This window comes from Crotalus tigris, unplaced genomic scaffold (assembly GCF_016545835.1).
Source record: "Crotalus tigris isolate CLP2741 ecotype Arizona unplaced genomic scaffold, ASM1654583v1 scf7180000017666.379230911805:20528666, whole genome shotgun sequence".
Classification (NCBI taxonomy): domain Eukaryota; kingdom Metazoa; phylum Chordata; class Lepidosauria; order Squamata; family Viperidae; genus Crotalus; species Crotalus tigris.
In genome coordinates this window covers 13,770,823-13,790,447 of record NW_024096552.1, presented here as the reverse complement: position 1 = coordinate 13,790,447, position 19,625 = coordinate 13,770,823, and the positions used below count along the sequence as shown (strand labels likewise).

At 36.3% G+C, this 19,625-nt stretch overlaps 1 protein-coding gene across 4 annotated transcripts in view; it reads left to right on the top strand.

Moving 5' to 3' along the window:
• Window positions 1-19,625, top strand: part of POU6F2 (POU class 6 homeobox 2) — a 379,459-nt gene that overhangs the window by 125,118 nt on the left and 234,716 nt on the right. For all 4 annotated transcript variants that reach the window (XR_005555980.1, XM_039336735.1, XM_039336734.1 and 1 more), the window contains exons 2-3: window positions 11,118-11,194; window positions 14,144-14,372. Coding sequence is in view for 3 of the 4 variants with exons in the window: in XM_039336735.1 (XP_039192669.1) it covers window positions 11,118-11,194; window positions 14,144-14,372 (306 nt within the window). In the remaining variant the exon portion in view is untranslated. The remainder of the gene's footprint in view (window positions 1-11,117; window positions 11,195-14,143; window positions 14,373-19,625) is intronic.

Here is a 19,625-nt window from a genome sequence, read left to right as displayed (position 1 = left end):
CTGTTTCACGAGGGATCAGCTGCCCAACATAAAATAATAATGCATTCAACTGCCCATCTTCTAACAGGCAACCTTTATCGCCACTACATTCAGCAGTGCTAACGGCAAATGAAATATTGTATGAATTCACAGAAAATTGATAGGGTCTTTGTGACCTTAATGTGATTATATTTGTGCTAATGCATTCAGCAGAAAAGAAATCAGAACTTACAGTGGGAAGGGTCCAGCTCATAAAAAATGCATGCACCATTACTAGAGGGATCTTTGCATTACTTGGGAGGGGCAACTGAGGGTAGCCTATTTTTAATAAAGAATACGCTTTTACAATATCTTTTTCACATAATTGCTTTGCTACCCAGCCCTCTCATTTACCTGGAAAAGACAAGAAAAAAAACAATGGCACACAAATGGTAGAAGAATTATAACTAATTCAAATTTAAACGAGAAAGAAGCAAAAATGTTGCTAAATAGATTAGTCTGGATACAGACTTAATAGCCTTAACCTGAGTGCAATAGAGATTAATGGAACTAACCTATTAGAATATTTTGGGGTATAAAATTTGGGATTACATGTATGTCCAGTGTATAAACTCTCAAGCAGCTTGAGTTGGAAGAAATTCAACCAAGCCAAGCTGCTTGACAGTTTATACATTATTAAGGTTTTGTGAATGTTACAAATCAGAAGTGATATAATTATGCAAATTGCCAACCTTTACCATAATCAAAATAAGAGGCCTCCAGGGAAATTGTAAACAAGTAGCTCCACTAAAATAGGATTACTCATTTAAAAAAGCTGTCCTGAACACACCCACCTATGTTTATACTGTACCTTATTTAAGTGGTTTAGGATATATTCAGATTCCTCCCAATTTCTATAGTACTTCTTATTGTTAATTAATTGCTTTGTTATTGGGAGCGCAATGGCTCAGAGCTTAAAGACACTGAACTTGTCAGCTGGAAAGTCCAGGTTTGAGACCCGAGCGCTGCACAATGTGGTGAGCTCCTATTATTTGCCCCAGCTGCTGTCCACCTATCAGCTCAAAAGCATGGAAATGCGAGTAGATAAATAGGCAGCACTTTGGTGGGAAGATAATAGCATTCCCTGCGCTTTGGCGTTTAGTCATGTTGGCTGATGACTGTGGAAATGTCAATGCTGGCTCCCTCAGTTAAGAAACAGAGATGAGCACTGCCCCCTAGAGTCAGACAGGGGAAACATTTACCTTTAATTGCTGTGTTATTTATGGACTTTCTAAATAACACTTAATTATTACTACTGTTGCAGTCCCAATAACCCTATTGCATCCATGTTAAAAACACTGTAAAGAAACAACAACATTTTCTGGATGTACTTTTACCTTCTAGGTATTTTCACCTGAGCTTTCAGTGACAGTAATAGAAATCAAAGAATAAATTCAACTGGACTGTGGGGTGCAATGGTGCTTCTAGCCAGCTTGAAATTGCTGCTTTGCTGCATTTACTCAGTTTTCAGCTTACAATCTACCAATTTCCTTTCTGGCTTTCAACCCCTTCCCCCCTTTTTCCCTCCTGGAGCAATCCCTATACAGTAGCTACATTAAGAAAAAAGCTACAAGTCTGCAGAAAAGACAAGAGGGAAACAGATGATACATTCCTCTTTAATCCTGAAAAAAACAGCATGAATAATCACATATAAAAATGGCATAAAGCCATAGTACTGTACTCATATACACAAAATTGTGTGCCATTTTACAAGCATTGCTAAATGATTGAAAAAATATAGACAAATTAGGTGCTACTTATAAATTAGATATTTAATCCTGAATTACTTAAAACAAGCAAGGCAAACATTTGGATGCAACAGTGAATAGCCTATGGAAAAAAGACACCTTCTAATACTGAAACAAGGCTATGTACAATGGATATAAAAAGTTTACGCACCCCTGTTAAAATACCAGATTTTTGAGATGTAAAAGAATCAGAGCAAGATAAATCACTTCAGATTTTCTCCACCTTTAATATAACCTATCAGCTGTACAATTCAATTGGAAAACAAACGGAAATCTTTTAGGGGGAATATTAAAATAAAAAACTTAACACTAAAATAATTGCATAAGTGCACATACCCTTAAACTAATATTTTATTGAAGCATCTTTTGATGGTAGCATTCAGTCTTTTGGAGTAGGAACCTATCAGCATGGCACATCTTGTCTTGGAAAACTTTGCCCACTCTTCCTTGCAAAAGTATTCCAAATCTGTCAGATTGCCTGTGCAAAGCCTTCAGGTCATCCTACAGATCATCCTATTGGATTCTGGTCCAGGATCTGAGTAGACCATTCCAAAACTTCGATCTTCTTCTGATGAAGCCATTCTTTTTTTGACTTGGAGGTATACTTTGTGTTTAAAGGTGAAAATACTCTTCCTCTTCATCATTTTAGCAGAGGTCTGAAGGTTTTGTGCCCAAATTGACTGATATTTGGAAATTTTCATAATTCCCTCCACATTAACAGGTAAAGCTTAACAGCCTCACTTCCAACTGAAAAAAACAGCCCCAAATCATAATGCTGCCACCAACATGGATATGGTGTTCTTTGGTGATGCACAGTGTGATTTTTTGTGCCAACATATTTTTGGGAACTCTACCTGGTAGTCAAATGCCACAATCCCAAATCCTTAATCTCTAGCCAGCCGAATACCAAACAGCACCAGTTTGATTGGAGCAAACAAAAGTCATCAGCCAAGCTACTACCCACCATGCTCATGAGTTCATTGAAGCCTAACACTCAACAAACAGTTCCATCAACCGACACATTGACCTATAACCAGCCTATAAATATCTCAGAATTCAAATCCAAGACAACACCAACCCTTAACCAAGGCATGCAAGCCCCCTCTCAATGACCCTGACATGATGTAACCTCCCCATCACAAGACCCATCACAAGATTCACTGATGACTCACATCTGACCCATCACAAGACCCATCACAAGACCTTCACTTGACACACCCACAGCTGAAACCCTTATAAACAGGAGAACACTGACAGTGACATCCCTAAACCCAACTGAAGATATTACCCAGTGGTGGGATTCAGATACCTGAGCAACCAGGTCTCTGTGTGGATGCTGCTTCCGGAAATCCATCCTGGGCGTGGGCCTCCGAGGCTCAGAACAGACTTCCAGAAGTGGTGTCCATGCATTTCCAGTAGGCCATTCTGGGCCTGGGAGGTCTCCTCCAGGTCTCCAAGGCTCAGAATGGACTTCTGGAAGTGGCATCGAGGTACTTCTGGTGGTCCATTCGGGGCTTTGCGAAAAAGGGCTAGGGCTTCAGCCAGTTCCCTGAAGTCAACAAAAAATTAGTTACTGTTCTGATTCCTCCCACTGATATCCAGTCTAATTTATTTGGCTGACTATGTGGCCAACCATAATATCTAAGTCAGAAATTTGATATATAAAGTAGATTAAGGGAATATTGCTGATGCCTTGCTAAGTCCAAGTTATGTAAGAAATAGAAAAATTCTGTTGTCTTCCATGAGCAAAAGTTTAACAAAGTCAACTTCTAAGAGAGATTTCAGACAACTGTAAAAAAATGTGATAGTTAATACTGGAAACCCAGCTTTATTTCTCAGCAAGAATAATTTATATAATCATATATTTATTACACAGTTCTCCTTACGGTTTCTTTAAATTTTAAAGAATAGTATCTTTAAAAATAGTATTTCCCAGGAATAGTATCTGTTTTCACATAATGACATGGCTAGATATGCTAGTATTAAATCACAAAAGTTCTCTTCCTTATTCTTATGCATTTTCATATGGGGTTGTATGAAAAATGCTCGATAAAGTTCTTATCAGAGGTAAATTAATCCACACAACATCTTGTAACTTAGTTTCTTAGGCACTGAGTTACACTAGCATTTATTCTGATAGTTAAATAAATAAATTATCATACCATAGATAAACTACTGTATGTATTAATTCCTATCTAATTCCTTGTCTGGAAGCGTTGTCAGACATAATCTGGTTTTATTTTTGGAAAATTAGTTGCTTCAAACATTGGTGTGCAATAATGACAGAAAGAATGCTAAATGCAAAAGAATTTCAGGAATGTACTGGAGAAATTTTGTCGCTTCCGTTACTGCAAGGATTCCAATTTACCAAACTTTTTACTCCTCCCCCAAATCTAGCTAGAGATTCCACCACTGATTTCTAGCATAGCGCCTTTATTTACATTTAGGCAAAAAAACCCAAATGCATAGGTATAGTTTAGGTCAATGGTGGCAAACCTATGACATGCGTGCCAGAGGGGGCACTCAGAGCCCTCTCTGTGGGCACACATGCTGTCAACCCAGCCCTGCCTCCCCCATGGCCCCCTCCTCACCAGCAGCCTCCTGGAGGGGAGTTGCCCTTGGGTGTGGCCCACGTGGAGTAGCGTAGCCAAAGACATGGTAGTTGGGCAGTGGGGACAGGACTCTGCCCTCATGCCCCGTTGTGTGAAAATGATGCTGCGGGGCTCAGGCAGAGGGCGTGGCCACCATGCCACTGCTGGGCTACCTGGGGATCTGCTGCAGCGAGCCATAGAGACAGTGAGTGGCTCTGCGGGCGGGTGGAGTGGAGCAGGTTTTTCGGCACTCGGTCTCTAAAAGGTTTGCAATCACTGGTATAGGTTACCAGTTATTCAATAGTAGTAACTGTGAGAGGGATCTTGGAGTCCTAGTGGACAATCACTTAAATATGAGCTAGCAGTGTGCATCAGTATACATCAGACTGGATTTGGCATTTTGTCTACCTATCGAGTCCTTACCCAGGACCTGGGATAGGCAGATGTGGATGTTTGATGGTATTACAGATATCGTCGCAGGATGGAAGCAGTTCCTAATAAGGCCGCCTTTTGCAATTGACTAATAGCGAATTTGTCAGTGCCAATGGTGTTCAAGTGGTGCTCCAGTTGTTTTGGGATTGCACCCAAGGAGCCTATTACTATAGATACTACCCTTGCATCTACCTCTTTTAACCAAGCCGCATCCTTGTTGTATTTCTTTGGGTTATCCCATATCTGCTTCCAGAACTGCACTGTTTCTTCCTTGTCAGGTACTGACTGATTCCTTGCAGTTTCTCCATTGATGGATTGGTAGAAATGTTTCTGATTGGATTGAAATTGGGGGTTCTGCCTATAGTTTGCAATTCGAGCTTCATATCTACTGATTTTCCTGGCTATAGCTGTTATTTGTTGCTTTATTATTTCCAGTGCTTCCTTGATCTTCCTTGTTTCTAAGTGGTATTTCTTGATTAGGTATTCTTTGGTCTTCTTGTTCTTCAGCTTCTTTTCTTTCATCTGTTCTAGCTTGCTTGCATGTGATCTTAACTTGCCGATCTTATTTTCTAGTCTAACCTTCCATTTTTCTGGTGCACTGTTTGTTTGTTTTTCTTCTTTGTTGATTTTGCATCCCAGGTATTCTGTTATAACTGCAGCTGTGCTGTAGATTAGTTGGTTTGTTTCTTGCAGTGAATTGGTGCTTATACTTGCTATTGCAGTATTTGCATCTTTTAATGCTTGTGCTAGCTGTTTCTTTGGAACAAGCTTCAATGCAGGCAGCCTTATTCTGTTGTTTTTGTGCTGTTCTAGATGTTCAGTTATTCTTTGTTTCAATTCTTTTATTTCTTTAGTTAGAGGGTTTTGTTCTTCCTGAGGAAGAGTTGCCTGGTTTCCAAATGAGAACAGTTGTATATCTCTGCTGGATTCCTTCACTGCCAACTCCCCCTGGTTTGCCTCTACATTCTGAATTACTTCTGGTAAGGCTTTGATTTCTTTGCCCTGGTAAACCTTTGCAGTTCGTCCAATTCTGTTTCTGTGAATACTTTATTTCGTGTTATAAATCGACGTTGATCTGCTAGTCTCTGTTCTGTTATTTCTGATTCTGGATGTTGTTCTTTCCACAACTGGTGCATTCGTTTTAGATATCCTCTTCTTGTTGGACTTGATCTGTAGTAACAGATCATTATTTCTTTGTTTTCAATCACTGTGTATCTGCGATGGGTAAACATCTTTTCTTCAAGTAGTTCTGCAGCTGCTGGCCCTGGTTGCTCAGCCAACAGTCCTGAGTCCTGTAACCCATTTTTCACCAGATATCCAGGAACTCCGATATCTAGCGCGGAGCTTGTTAACCCGGGCGACGTCCGAGCTAGTATGGCATTCTGCAATTTACATCTCACCATATTTTTTATGGGAGAGACACTCTTTGTCTGACTCCTCTGATGAGACCTGTCCAGTATGGTTGAACCTCTGGCATAGCTCTCATCTTCCTCAGAGTACACAAGCCCCACAACCACGTCAAGGTAGTGCCTCACTGGGGGATTATTATTATTATTATTACAACATTTTAATTTGTTAGAGACCACCTTGGGATACATTTTGAAAGGAATGGACATAGAATTTTATTCAACAAATAAACACATAAACTTAAAAATTATATAATTTTGCCAAATTACTTTTATAAAGATATCCACAAAGTTCATGTCTGAGACAAAATCCAGACTTGGAGGATCTTCTATGTTTCGTTTTTGCTGCACTTGGCTCGGTTGATGAGATATGCTGTCTTCTTCTGTAGCATGGCCAAAATCTGAGAGTTTCAGGTGACATTTCTTTTGGGGATGAAATCATGCACTTCTTTTGGTATGGATCCAGGGGATTCATCTAAGGCTCAGCTTATTATATGCAAAATATATTTTTGAATTTGTATCAAGTCAGGGTAGACATTTCAGGGATTTTGTGATAGTCCCTATACAAGGTGCATCTCTTTTTTTTCTTTTAGTTACAAATGAGTTGGATCCAGTAGTTTCTGATTCTTCCCATGTATTGCTTACTCTCTTTGCCAAATATTGTTAAGATTGACACATCACTATAGAGATAAGAGTCAATTGAATAATATGTAGTAATCTATTTTATTTGTCCCTTAATGTGGTGATGTTTTTTTTATTCACATTTCCATTATTTATAAGTCTGTCCCCTTGGAGAATATATAAAAGGATTTGTTTTAAATGAGGAGATAATACCTTCTTTAAAATTTATAAGTATGGCAGAATCAGCTTCTTTTTTCTTTGCGGGTTATGGTGTGGCAGTAAAAATATTATGCTTGATATTCAAAGGACAGACATTACTAACAAAAAAACTTTTGTTAAGGTGGGTTAGACATTCATTTCTATATTTCTCAGTTAAACCAAAGAGAATAAAATCATACTAAACTAAAAATTGTTGCTGTTATGTCATTCTTAAGCCATCCGTATGCCTTTTGCTTCTTGAAGATTGACTTTCATTCTTACAAAGAAGCAGGAAATCATACAATCCTGCTGCATAAATTATTTTAAATAATAATTAGTATTATTTATTACTAATATTCTGCTTGAAAGAATAACTCAGGCACCTTAATCTACCTAATAAACATACAGAAGTGAAAGCAGACTTAGGCCGAGAACAGGGGTGTCAGATGCAGGCCAGATGCGTCATGGCAAAACTGCGCCCACCCCATTCCCGGCAATGGGAAAAAAGTCACGTTACGTTGCGACACGTCGTGTGACGTTGCGAGTTTGACACCCCTGGTCTAGATAGACATTGTATGAATGTTGAATTGGAAGCACAGTTGAGGCAACTATGTACTCTTTTGATTATCGTTTGAGTCAGGCTGCCGTATCCAGCTCTTTCAGTAGAGAATACCCAGAATTTCGTGCGTGGAGAGTTCTGTCAATGACCACTATATTTATAAAGTTCTTGTTAGTTGAAGCTGAATCAGGGCTGACAGGTAACTATCTTTTTTCAAATATATGATATGTGCAGCCATAAGGCAAGAAGTCAGTCTTGCTTATTTTAACTAGTTTATGTGGTTAGTTGACTACAGAATTTATTTTTAGACATGAGCTTTCTCTGGTTCAATATATTTGATTGCTGTTTTTTTATTGTTGATAATTGTAACTGCTTGTTAGTCATAGTACAAGTAGCTAGTCATGTAAATTCAATTAAAAATGAATTATTATTGTGGTAATTGCATTTAACAATGCCATAGAGAAACTGCTATCTCAGAAGCTTTTAACAGGGAGAATTAAGCTTTCTCAGTGGGATATGGTAATGCTGTTTTATAGTCAGTCCCTAAGGATTGATAACTCTTTCCATTTTGATTTTCTCAGTTTTTCTTTCTTCTTAGTCTAAATTAACTGTATCTTATTTTCATATTATTTTGAAGTTTTTAAAGACCATTTGTACTAAAATTTAAAAGTAATGTGTACACCTTTCATTTAATATATGCATGTCACACAAAGGATAACAGTTTGACCAATGACTCAAAAAAACAAAATTAATTTCTCTCTCATTCTGGGTGATTATCATGACGAATCGGAAGACAGCATAAAGGCAATAGAGATTAATTTGTTTAACTTTTCCGATTAATCAGAGGAAATCATACTATGGAACTTGGAATTGCTATTAGCTTTAAACAGAAGATGGAATTTTACAATTCTATGGGTACAAGCATCCTGCTAGAAACACTTGGAACTTTATTTGGTTGGATGAAAATGGGATTTATGCAGTAAGGAAAGGGTTAATATTTAGGTTTTCATGTGCTAATCCTGAATCCTGTGTAGCTACTAACTGATATCACCTTAAATAGAAGCTACTACCATATCAGGATGAATGGTTGCCATTTATTTATTTATTTATTTATTTATGAGACTTATATACCGCTTTCAGTGCAAGCACTCTCTAAGCGGTGTACACCAGTAAGCAATGTATATATATATATATATTTACATTGCCCCCAACAATCTGGGTCCTCATTTTACCTACCTCGGAAGGATGGAAGGCTGAGTCAACCTTGAGCCGGTGAGATTTGAACCGCTGACCTGCTGAACACAGTCAGCTAAAGTGGCCTGCAGTACTTCACTCTAACTGCTGCGCCACCTCGGCTCATTTATGCCATGCATTGAAAATCAGTGAGAGAAACACTGCATTCTGGTTTAATAGTTAGTGGCCTGGCCAGAGTTGCCAGAGATTCTGTGGGATCCTGTGGGAAGCTGCCATCCAGTGTTTTCATTGTCATCTTTTGTGCTTAGAACAACCTATATAACTGCATGCCCAGTTACATGGCATCACCTAACTCAGGCACGTCAAACTCGCAACATCACATGATATTGCATGACGTATTGGAGCTTTTTCGCCATTGCTGGCAATGGGGTGGGAGCAGCTCCGGTATGATGAAACCGGCCCACAGGCCAGCAGTTTGACACCCCTGACCAACTGATCATAAAAGGTTAAAACACAGGTGAACCTGCAGTTTAGTCTTAAAGATATTCATAATGACATTTAACTCTAGTGCAAGTAGAAATGCAGTAGTAAGGCTATCAAAAAGTTGCTGTTGCTTATTGTTTGTTTCTATTCTTCACAACTTTGTTCAAGGAAGGAAATGAAACAGCAGGGCTTTTGCTTAATCTATACATGACTAAAATTCATTTTTATGACCTTTAAGTGGGTGAAATGTTATTTTGGAATCCGGTTACCTCAAACGGGCTAAAAAGCCAGCAGCCATGGCCCATATGCTCTCCTCAAACCATGCAGCAACTCTTGGACAACCTCACAGATCCTTCCTCACCTGCCTCCACCCCTGGCATCCCTGTCCTGTATAGCATCTCTTGCTCACTCCCAGGTGCCCTTCCCAATCCATGTCACCCTTCTCATGGGCCATCTCCAATCAGTGCAGCTCCTCTCACATACCCCTGCAACCCCCATGCATTCTTTATGATCCTCACTAACCATCATCCCTTTTGGCCTGTGCAGACTGGCTAAGTTACAAAATTACAATTGCCTCCCTGGGGGACAATTACAATTCAGATTTTAAGTTCCATTAGCTCTCACAGTCACATAACTACACTTTGGGAGCTCGGCAACTGGATCACATTTATGACTGCTTGTACTGTCTTGCAATTGCATTGTCCACATGGGATCTTTTATGACTTTTTTGCTGAAAACTGGAATTTATTTCCAGTTTTCAGAAAAACCAGTCCATTGTGAACCATTGCTTTTCTTAATGACCATGACATTTGCTTAGCAAATGCCACAAAAATGCCACAAAAAAATGAAAAAAATCAGGTTTGTCACAAGTCATTTATGCCTGTCAGATGTTACAACTGTGATGGGCAGACTCCATTATGATCATAACTTGAAGAGTACTTGTATTCCTTTCTTTAGTTGGTTTGAGGTGATGGAACTTTGGATGGCACTGTTCCATTCTGAGCATCTTATTTGAAATGCAATCAAATAGCAGAACAGAAAAAAAAAATGGTCCTTGGTATGCTGTACATTGTTTACAAGTTTGCTTTCATATCTGTAATGTCCATTTTTTGTGTTTTGTGGAGGACCATGCAAAACTATGTCCACCTCCTTTAGTTTGAAATGGTATAGTCTAAAATGCAGGTGTTAAACTCACCACATCATATGACGTGTCGTGATGTATCACAACTTTTTCCACATTCCTGGAACTAGGGTGGGCATGGCCTCCATATGATGCAACTGGCCCGCAGGCCGGCAATTTGACACTCCCAAAATATTGACACCTTCATTTCATTTTCTATGTACCCAGTTGCACTTTTTATGCAATCATACTCTTTGTGTCTATGGGAAATCCAATGGCATTGCAACCATAGATTACAGGGAGACTCATATTGTACATCTAATGTATTTTATTACTGGGAAGATAAATAGATGTGATTTGACTTTGGCATAGATCCTTTTCTTCAGTGAAATTAACATAGTTTTTACTTGCTTTTTAGAATTCTGGAAAAGTTTTCTCTTATGAAGAAAGCTTTCCTGTAAATGGTTTTACAAACCACCTGTAAGTGGTTGTACAAGCCACTTTAATACTGGTGATGATAGCTGCAGTTTCACTGTTTTCTGATTTCTCTATTAGTCCAAAAGATGAGCCTGAACAGAATGAATGTTGGCATAATTTACGTATCTGATAAGTGAACTAAGCACATGAGTTATTGATAAATTTCTTTGACATATCATTTTAGTATGATGCTATTTGACATCACAGTAAAATGTAATGTGCTGGTCCTCAGGCTAGATATTAAGATATAATTTTTTGTTTAAATTCCAGGAGCCAGGAGCAATACAAATATTTCTGACCAGCACCAATCCTGTAAATCCCATCCAACATTCCCTGTTGGACCCCAGGTAAGTTTCTCTAATTGAATATAAGCTTTTCTGAAAGCAGGTCTCATATCAACAACAAGCAGCATATAAAAATGACCTCATGCTTCAGTTTCAAATGTCCGTAGACATTTTATACACAGCAGTTCAGGAGTTTTGCTTGTTTTTTCGTTTTACTACAAGGATATGGCTTGTTTAGGGTAAAAGTTCTCATTCTTTTATAAAAATAAGGTATGGATTTCTATACTTTTCAAGGAAAATTTAGATTTTTGCTTCACTTGGATAATTTTGCCTGTTAAATTTAGTTAATAAAACCTCACGCCAGTTTTCTAATTTAAATGTATGAAGATGCAGTTTTTAATACTTCTTCACTTTTAATTTCTTCACTTTAACAGCTATCCACATAGTTTGTTTCAATTCAGTTTGAACTCAACAAATTTATGAATAAACTGTAGCAAAATTATAAAGGGTATATAAAATTAAAAAGCTGACATTTTGAGCTGCAGTCTTTGGTCATAAACCTAAACTTAATTTAGTGTATTTCATTTGAACAATCTTTGTTATTTTCATGAATGTTAAGCATTATAGTTAGACAAAAGTTTTCAGAATGGAAGAAAACCAAGAATATTAATTATTAGACACTCATGCAAGGAGAACATTATATATAAGTATGGTGAATAGTAAGTAGATCAGTGATAATATGTATACTATACGTAGAAAAGATTCCATATTCAATTACTGATGCTTTCTGTTATCCTTTTTTTAAATCAATTGAATAGTTAGTAATGGAATCTTTTGTAGACTGGGCAATTAAATCTTTATAGTGTAGAAATTTTCATTGGTTGGGATCCCAACTTTATTTTTAAGGAAATAATTAGGCATTGTATGCTACCTAGTTTTATCTCAAGAAAATAAGGAGACAAATACTGTTCAGGGAGTCTTGTGATCAGTTTGAGTTGGTGTAATTATAATGAGATATGAAGAAGATGGTAAGAATTCAGAAAACAACAATAATGCATTATCCTGAATTTAGAAAATATGCTGTACATTTAAAGGAGCTGAAATTATTCATCTGAAAGAAAACTTGAGTGTAGTTTTTAAAGTTTGGTTTCATATGTTTAATTATAATTTTTCATTTCTTTCCCCTGGTAGCAATCAATAGTTTGCAATAATGTTTCCAAACAGGAGTTATCCATGGTTTTCCTGTAATACAAATATTGCAATTAACATTTATGCTTAGTTAACCATCATGTTTAAAAAGTCAATATATTTTACTCTGTATTATTCAGATGAAAGATATTAAAAATAGATGAAATAAATGAATAAAAATAAAAATGAAATAAATGTATAAAAACTAAGGAGTTATGTATGGAAAGTAGCTGTTCATTTTTAATATGAACCCTATGCTATTTTGAACTGAAAAAGATTCTCTAGCAATAACATTCCTAGTCTTTAGCAAACAGTATTGATCTATGAATAAGACAGAAATTTCTAGATAAGCTTTCTTCTATTAATGAATAAATATGCCAGTGTTTCATTTTTTCCTGGTTGATTTGGTATTTTGTAATCAAAAGGAGAGTTGCCGAGTATAGTTGTTTAATGCACTGAAGCTATAACCTTAACTATGGTTGCATCTGCAAATGTAAGGTAGGACTCCATTTACAACAGTTTAATTAGTGACCATTCAAAGTTACAACAGCACTGAAAAAAATGACTTATGATTGTTTTCACACCCTTAGAACATCCTCTTGATCACTTGATCAACATTTAGACGCTTGGCAACTGACTCATATTTTTGATGGTTGAAGTGTTCCCAGGTCATGTGATCATCTTTTGTAACTTTCTGACAAGCAAAGTCAATGAGGAAGCCAGAATCATTTAACAACTGTGTTACTAATTTAACAAGCACAGTGATTCGCTGAACAACCGTGGCAAGAAAGGTTGTAAAATGGGGAAAAACTCACTTAACAAGTATCTTGTTTAGCAACAGAAATGTAAGTTGAGGACTAACTGTATTAACAAAGGATTATAGTTTTCTTCCTTCATGGGGGGCAGGATTTTGAGGGGTAGAAAATTGGAAAGGCACTCCAGAAAGTGAAGAATATGTTAAGAACTTTCAATTTTTGCACTTAATTCTGTCTCTAAAAAGTCAGTTTCTCTTTAAATCCTTTGATACAATTACTGGCCTTGCATGCAGCTAGCCCCAACATAAATATTGGGGCTACACATAAATATACTTTGAATGGATAAATCTGATTTCTTGGAGGGGTAACAGGTGTTCTTATACACATTACTGAATTTAATAGAAATAGAAATAGCATTTAAACTTATATACAGCTTCACAGTGCTTTACAGCCCTCTCTAAGTGGTTTACAGAATCAATATATTGTCCCCAACAATCTGGATCTCATTTTACCAACCTTAGAAGGATGGAAGGCTGAGCCAACCTTGACCTGGTCTCAACTGAACTCCTGGCCAAGAGCAAAATTAGCCTGCAATACTGCATTCTATCCACTGCGCCACCATGGCTCCAACTAAGGTTCAGCATAATTAAATAATAATTTACATTTTTAAACTTTTAAAATAATTTTGCTTTATCAGTTACATTTCCACCAAATTGCATTGTCAATTAATCAAGAAGCATATTTAGTTTTTTTTCAATAATGAATAGAATTTAGCTCTTTAAGGTGCCTCTTTCTGTTTGTATTTCAGCAGACTAGATAACCAGCCTGGTTAATTGGGGACAGTTTCTGAAACAGTTACACTTTTTAAAGTATTGATTAGTTTAATGAATTAATTTATTAAATGTGATGTCCCATCTTTGGACAGGGTATCTTAAATAAGTCAGATCAGATGCATTGGAAGAATTTGTGATTCAATGGTAAAATGAGATCCAGATTGTTGGGGGCAATATATTGTGCTATAGGTCTATTTTGTTATATGATAATCTATGATCACTATGTTTTGTTGCAGCCATTGTTGACAGCTCAGCAGCTAGCCTCAGCTGTAGCTGGAGTGATGCCAGGAGCCCCTCCAGCATTGAATCAACCTATTCTGATTCCCTTCAACATGGCTGGACAATTGGGTGGTCAGCAAGGTCTTGTCCTAACTTTGCCTACTGCTAACCTCACCAACATCCAAGGGCTTGTAGCAGCAGCTGCAGCAGGAGGCATCATGACATTGCCACTGCAAAATCTACAAGGTAAAAAATTATTGGAGCTTCATCATATTTATTTACCATGCAACAATATCTGTAAATGCAAAACCATATTTTAAAAAGTTACATTTCTTGATGCAGATTCATAGCCTTCTTCCTTGATGGTTATATCTTTGATATAGTTTATACTTTTAAAAGCATGGATGGTTAAAATCATGCCTGATTTGGTTCTTGTGCATATCCTTATGTATGAACTTCAGTCTTTGTCATTTTTGTCAATGACTGAAATAGCCAGAATTATGGAAATATGAAATCTAGTTTGCAGAAAGCACGTGCCACATAATGTGCTAACCTGTGAAAGTTCTCAGTAGATTCCCTTGTCTAGAGAAAGATCCACAATCAGGCTTTCTTCCAAAGGCTTTTTGTTTTATTAGGAAAGTTTGATATTTCTTTATGTGGATTCAAGAAATCTATGCCTCATGTAAAAACTAAGCCAGGAATAGGCTTTTGTCAGATTCTTCCCCCTTTGTGGCAGCAACTCTATTTCCTGTGGATGATATGCCCTTGCCAAATTTCCTTTCTCCTTCTAGGTGGCCAGCTTTATTATACTGTCTGTCTATAGCTATAATTTTCTAGTTCTACCAACAAGCTATGTTTATAGTTCAGTCTCAAATTTGAAGTACATTTGGAAAAAACACCTTTGATTTGTTTATGGAATTACAGCAAGGAGAGACAATATTCCACAAGAAGGGTTATTACAAAGAAAATTGCCAGTACTTCCAGTTTCCTGATTCTATCTCCTATTTTCCTCTATCTATGTTTTGATTCTTTCTGTGTTTGGAAATACAGGCAATACTTGCAATAGTACAGGCTTCTCAACCCAATGTTGAGCTGGTTGTCAATATAGCATTGTTGTAAATACTGATATCTTCAACTGGAAGCACACCGAGGCTGACATTGGTGAAAGTATTCAAGGTAGAAGAAAGAGATACTGCGTTACTGTGCAGAGTGATGTTATTGGTCACAAATTTATTTTAGAATCAGATGATGGTAGGAAATTGTGGTGCAAATTTTTGAATAATTAATAAATATAATACAATGATTGGTATCAAGGCACTATAATTGGTTAATTCACATATGCAAATTCTTCTCCTAATGCATACTATACTTAGTGAAGCAGTGTAACATACAACAAGAATATTCAATGATGATCCAATGTATGGCTCGCATAATAGCATATACTCTATGCTATACTCTTTTTCTAAACCCATAGTGATTCTGTCATATGCTGCTAATGCAAGAAATTATCTTCCTTTAAACAACTGAATTGGAGAATAAGAGTCTTTTAAAAATGTATAAAAGGTAACGCTCATTATAACTGCTGTGTAAGGTACAGGTTTTCCTGTTTGAACAGGGGCTGGACTAGGAGATCTCTAAGGTCCCTTCCAGCTCTATTCTATTCTATTCTATTCTATTCTATTCTATTCTATTCTATTCTATTCTATTCTATTCTATTCTGTTCTGTTCTCTATATTCTATAGTCTAGTAGAAAAGAAGTCCCCAATCGCCTTTCTTTCATTTCCAAATCCTGTGTTAAGCTTTACTATTTCAATTACTATATTCCATTTTGCTAGTATAAATACATAATTAACACTTCAGGTGTCTCTTCATTCCCTTTTTCCTTGACATAATCAATAATCATTTATTAATATCATTTCTTCTTTTTTCTTATTCTTCTTCCATTACAAAATAACTATCATTTCTAATAACAAGAATGTTAGTTTAAAAAAGAAAAGAAAAACAAAAACAAAAAATACCTTTCTACTCTATTATACTTTATGATCTATCAATCACTCAATATCTATATCAAACTCCTTTAACCCCCTCCCAAAATTACTATATCCACAACAAACATATTAATACACAGACAAACATCTTCTTATTAAATTCAAATCTTTAATTAATTTTTATTCAATCTAACATCTTATTTAACTATCTTGAACCATAAATCAATCCATATCTGATAAGCCTTTTAAACCCGTTATATAGAGCCTTGAATCACACTCTTAAATCTTATTCTAGCTTTCTTTTTGTGCCAGGCAGGTTTCCATAGCAACGCCTCTATATCAATGAACAAGTTTCTTTTTGTGCTTGTGGTATCATTTGGGTCAAGCAAAAGCATCCCCTTTTCTGTTTTAGAGAGCTGACTCCTTTTGTAAATAGTCCCTGTTGTTTTAAAGAGTCAAGTGTCCACATATGGATCTGTTGAATAGCAGACTCAGTTATGTCCAACTTTGTAGTTAATAGTTGCTATCATAGTTCTTGATTAGTTGAGCTTGTATATCCATTTCTGTTGGTTTTGAAATTGTGAATGGTTTAATTACAGTCCTTTTTTGTTCCTCGGAAATCTCATTAGGTTGTGTATGAAGTAAAGTAGAATCTTTTTTAATATTGGTTCCGCTTCTGTTGTTTTTTTGGTCTATAGAATGCTCAGATAGAATCTGGAGGTCAATTTTGTAAGTTCAAAGCAGAATTTCTGTTTTTTATTACTATAGCACACTCTTTTATTTGCAAACATATTTGGTCAGTAGCTTCATAATTTTTTTCCAATATGAGTTTGTAGTCAAGTTGAGAATAGGGTTTCTCCATTTCAATAATAATTAGAAACAGTCTATTATCTTTTAGTAGAGGCTGTGTTCAAAAAACATTTAATCAGTATCCACCCCCACAAATACAGCTGTTAAGTTTCTTTGTCTTTTTCTTTTTATGGTAATCTGGAGGTCAAAGTCAATCTCACCATCAGAAAAAATTCAGTTGCAATTTTGACTTTCTCCACAAGATGTCCTCAGTAGACTATAAAATCTCCTCCCAGACATCAGGAATGACAGTAACAAAATCAGAAAAAGCAAAAAGAGAAAATTCTTCACATGTAGACTAAGTCCAGTAGTAAATTCAATATTCAAAGTTTTTTCCAAGACACTGAAGTGGATAAAAAAAAATCAGTTTAATTTAATTCAATCCATTTAAGCTTCTTTTCCCACACTCACAAACGCCGCTTTCTTAGAGCAGGGAAATAATTTCAAAGATGCTTTTTACAGGCAACAAAAAAAAAGGAGAACCAAGAGAGGGGGAAAAAAAGTCTCACCCAGCTCAGCCATGGTGGTTCCTGCACTTAGATGTTCTTCTGACTTCTGGTTACAGCGGCAAAGTGATCGGCTATTTTACTAGCCGATCTTTCCACTGTCGGCCCAAAGGAGCAATCTCAGGCCATGGAAGAAGCTACTGCTCTCCCACGGTCAATGAGGGCCTCCTCAATGGTAGCTGCCCCTCCAGGGTGGCTTTTCGACCCGATTAAGGGTCTACCAGCAGCGGAGAATCAGCCAGCGAAGAGAGTAGTCTCGTCATACGGTTGCAAACGCTGCGATCCAGAACCGGAAGTCTGCATATAGCATTTCTCATGCAGATTATGAAACTCTGTATTTGGACTTTTCTTTTCTTTTCTTTAAGAAAGTTTGCCTTTCTCTTTACCATGAAAGTTTCTTGCATTGAAAGAATAAAACCTTGGTTAGAAGTTGCAAGAAACATTTTTTATATCATTGCCAAATACATTTTTTGTGTTCATTCTTTTGTTTTTTGTTTTGCTTTTACTACAAATAGTATTCTCTTTAATATATTGAATATTATCCCTCCATCTTTCAAATGGCCCTATCAAAAATGACTCTTTCTGATTTGATTAAAAATATAAGCCTTGGAGGAATTTTTACTGTCTTACTTCTTACTTATCAATTTATTGCCTCCTTGTTTTTCTATTTTTTAGGTGTTCTGTTTTTAATTGTGTCTCCTGAGTTGAGCTGCTTATAAATGTAATAAACAGATGATAGATAGTACAGCAAAAATATAAAATATTATAACAACTCCATGTAAAATGTTGCATCATTGAAATGTGAAAACTCGATATTAAAACAATGATTGTTATAAAGAAAAAAACAAATGTTGATTATTGTATTATTTTTGGCATAAAAGTCAAGAGAAAACTTTTCTGCTTGGTCTTCTTTCTTGACACATTTTTTTTACTACTGAGGAAATAAGAACAGGAATTGTAATTACCACTCTATACCATAATACAGAACATAAGATTCATTTTGACACATCTTCAGTTACTGTTCAACTTCATATTTTCCATTTCATAATATATGCTCTGTAGCTGTGCAAAACACAATCTAGAAGAATATGTAGTGGATAAACGTTGAAGCATGTGTGAAAGAAATAGATTTTCCTCTAGACTTTCCGTTTTGTAAATATATTTTGCTGACTTAAAGACAGGGAAAAGTTTCTCACAAATCAAATGGGACGTCTATTAAGTGAATGCTCTGACTAGCATTCTAAGTACTTTCAAAGTCATTAAACTCCAGTTGCTGTTGATAACTTGATGGATTGTTTGATGCACCAAAACGAAAAGGTTGCCAAAGATTGAGAAAGGAAGAGAACTAATGTGCTGAACTATCTATCAATTGCATGCATGATGCTCTCACCTGTTAGCTCAGTGTTTTGCCTCTACCTTGGGCAGATTTTAAACTTTAATGTCAATAGACCTTTCTTATCATAGTTGCAAATGGTTTTTACTTTAATGTTTAAAATAATGTCTTCCTCTCATACCATTACATTGCACAGAAGAACCTATCATTCATAAATGATAAATGAAAAGGACATACTAATGCACAAATTTTGCTTGTTTAAAATTTGAGAGTGCATGTAAAGTAGGGAATTGCAGATTAAAAACAGAATGGATGAAAAGGGTCATGATGAAAGCAGATATAAGAAAATGGAAGGAAGAGGCTTTTTAGTGTAGGTGGATGATGAAATCTTAATGAGAACATAGGCATTTTAAAAGTATAACTCTTGATTCCTTCAAGTTATAGCTTGTATTTACTGCAGGTATAATATTATAAATAAACATAAGACGATATATACATTTTCATCATGAATTCATTTTACTTTACTAAATTGGATTCTTTGCCTCGCTTGTGTGCAACATTTTGGCTGAAAAAAAAGTAGCATTTGGAACCAAACGGTGCTTCTGAGCAATCTTCATTTAGGGCAGTGTTGCAGGGGAGGCCCATGTTACTATTATTAACAATAAAGTAAATAAGATTTGTTCAGCCTGTTCCATGGTAATCTAGGAATCCGGGGAATAAATCCTTGAATGTCAAATACCATGATTAATGGAAATGTCCATAATGGAAAACCAATTCCAATGTATTCATAGTAAGAATAAGAATTTCTATACAAATTACATTG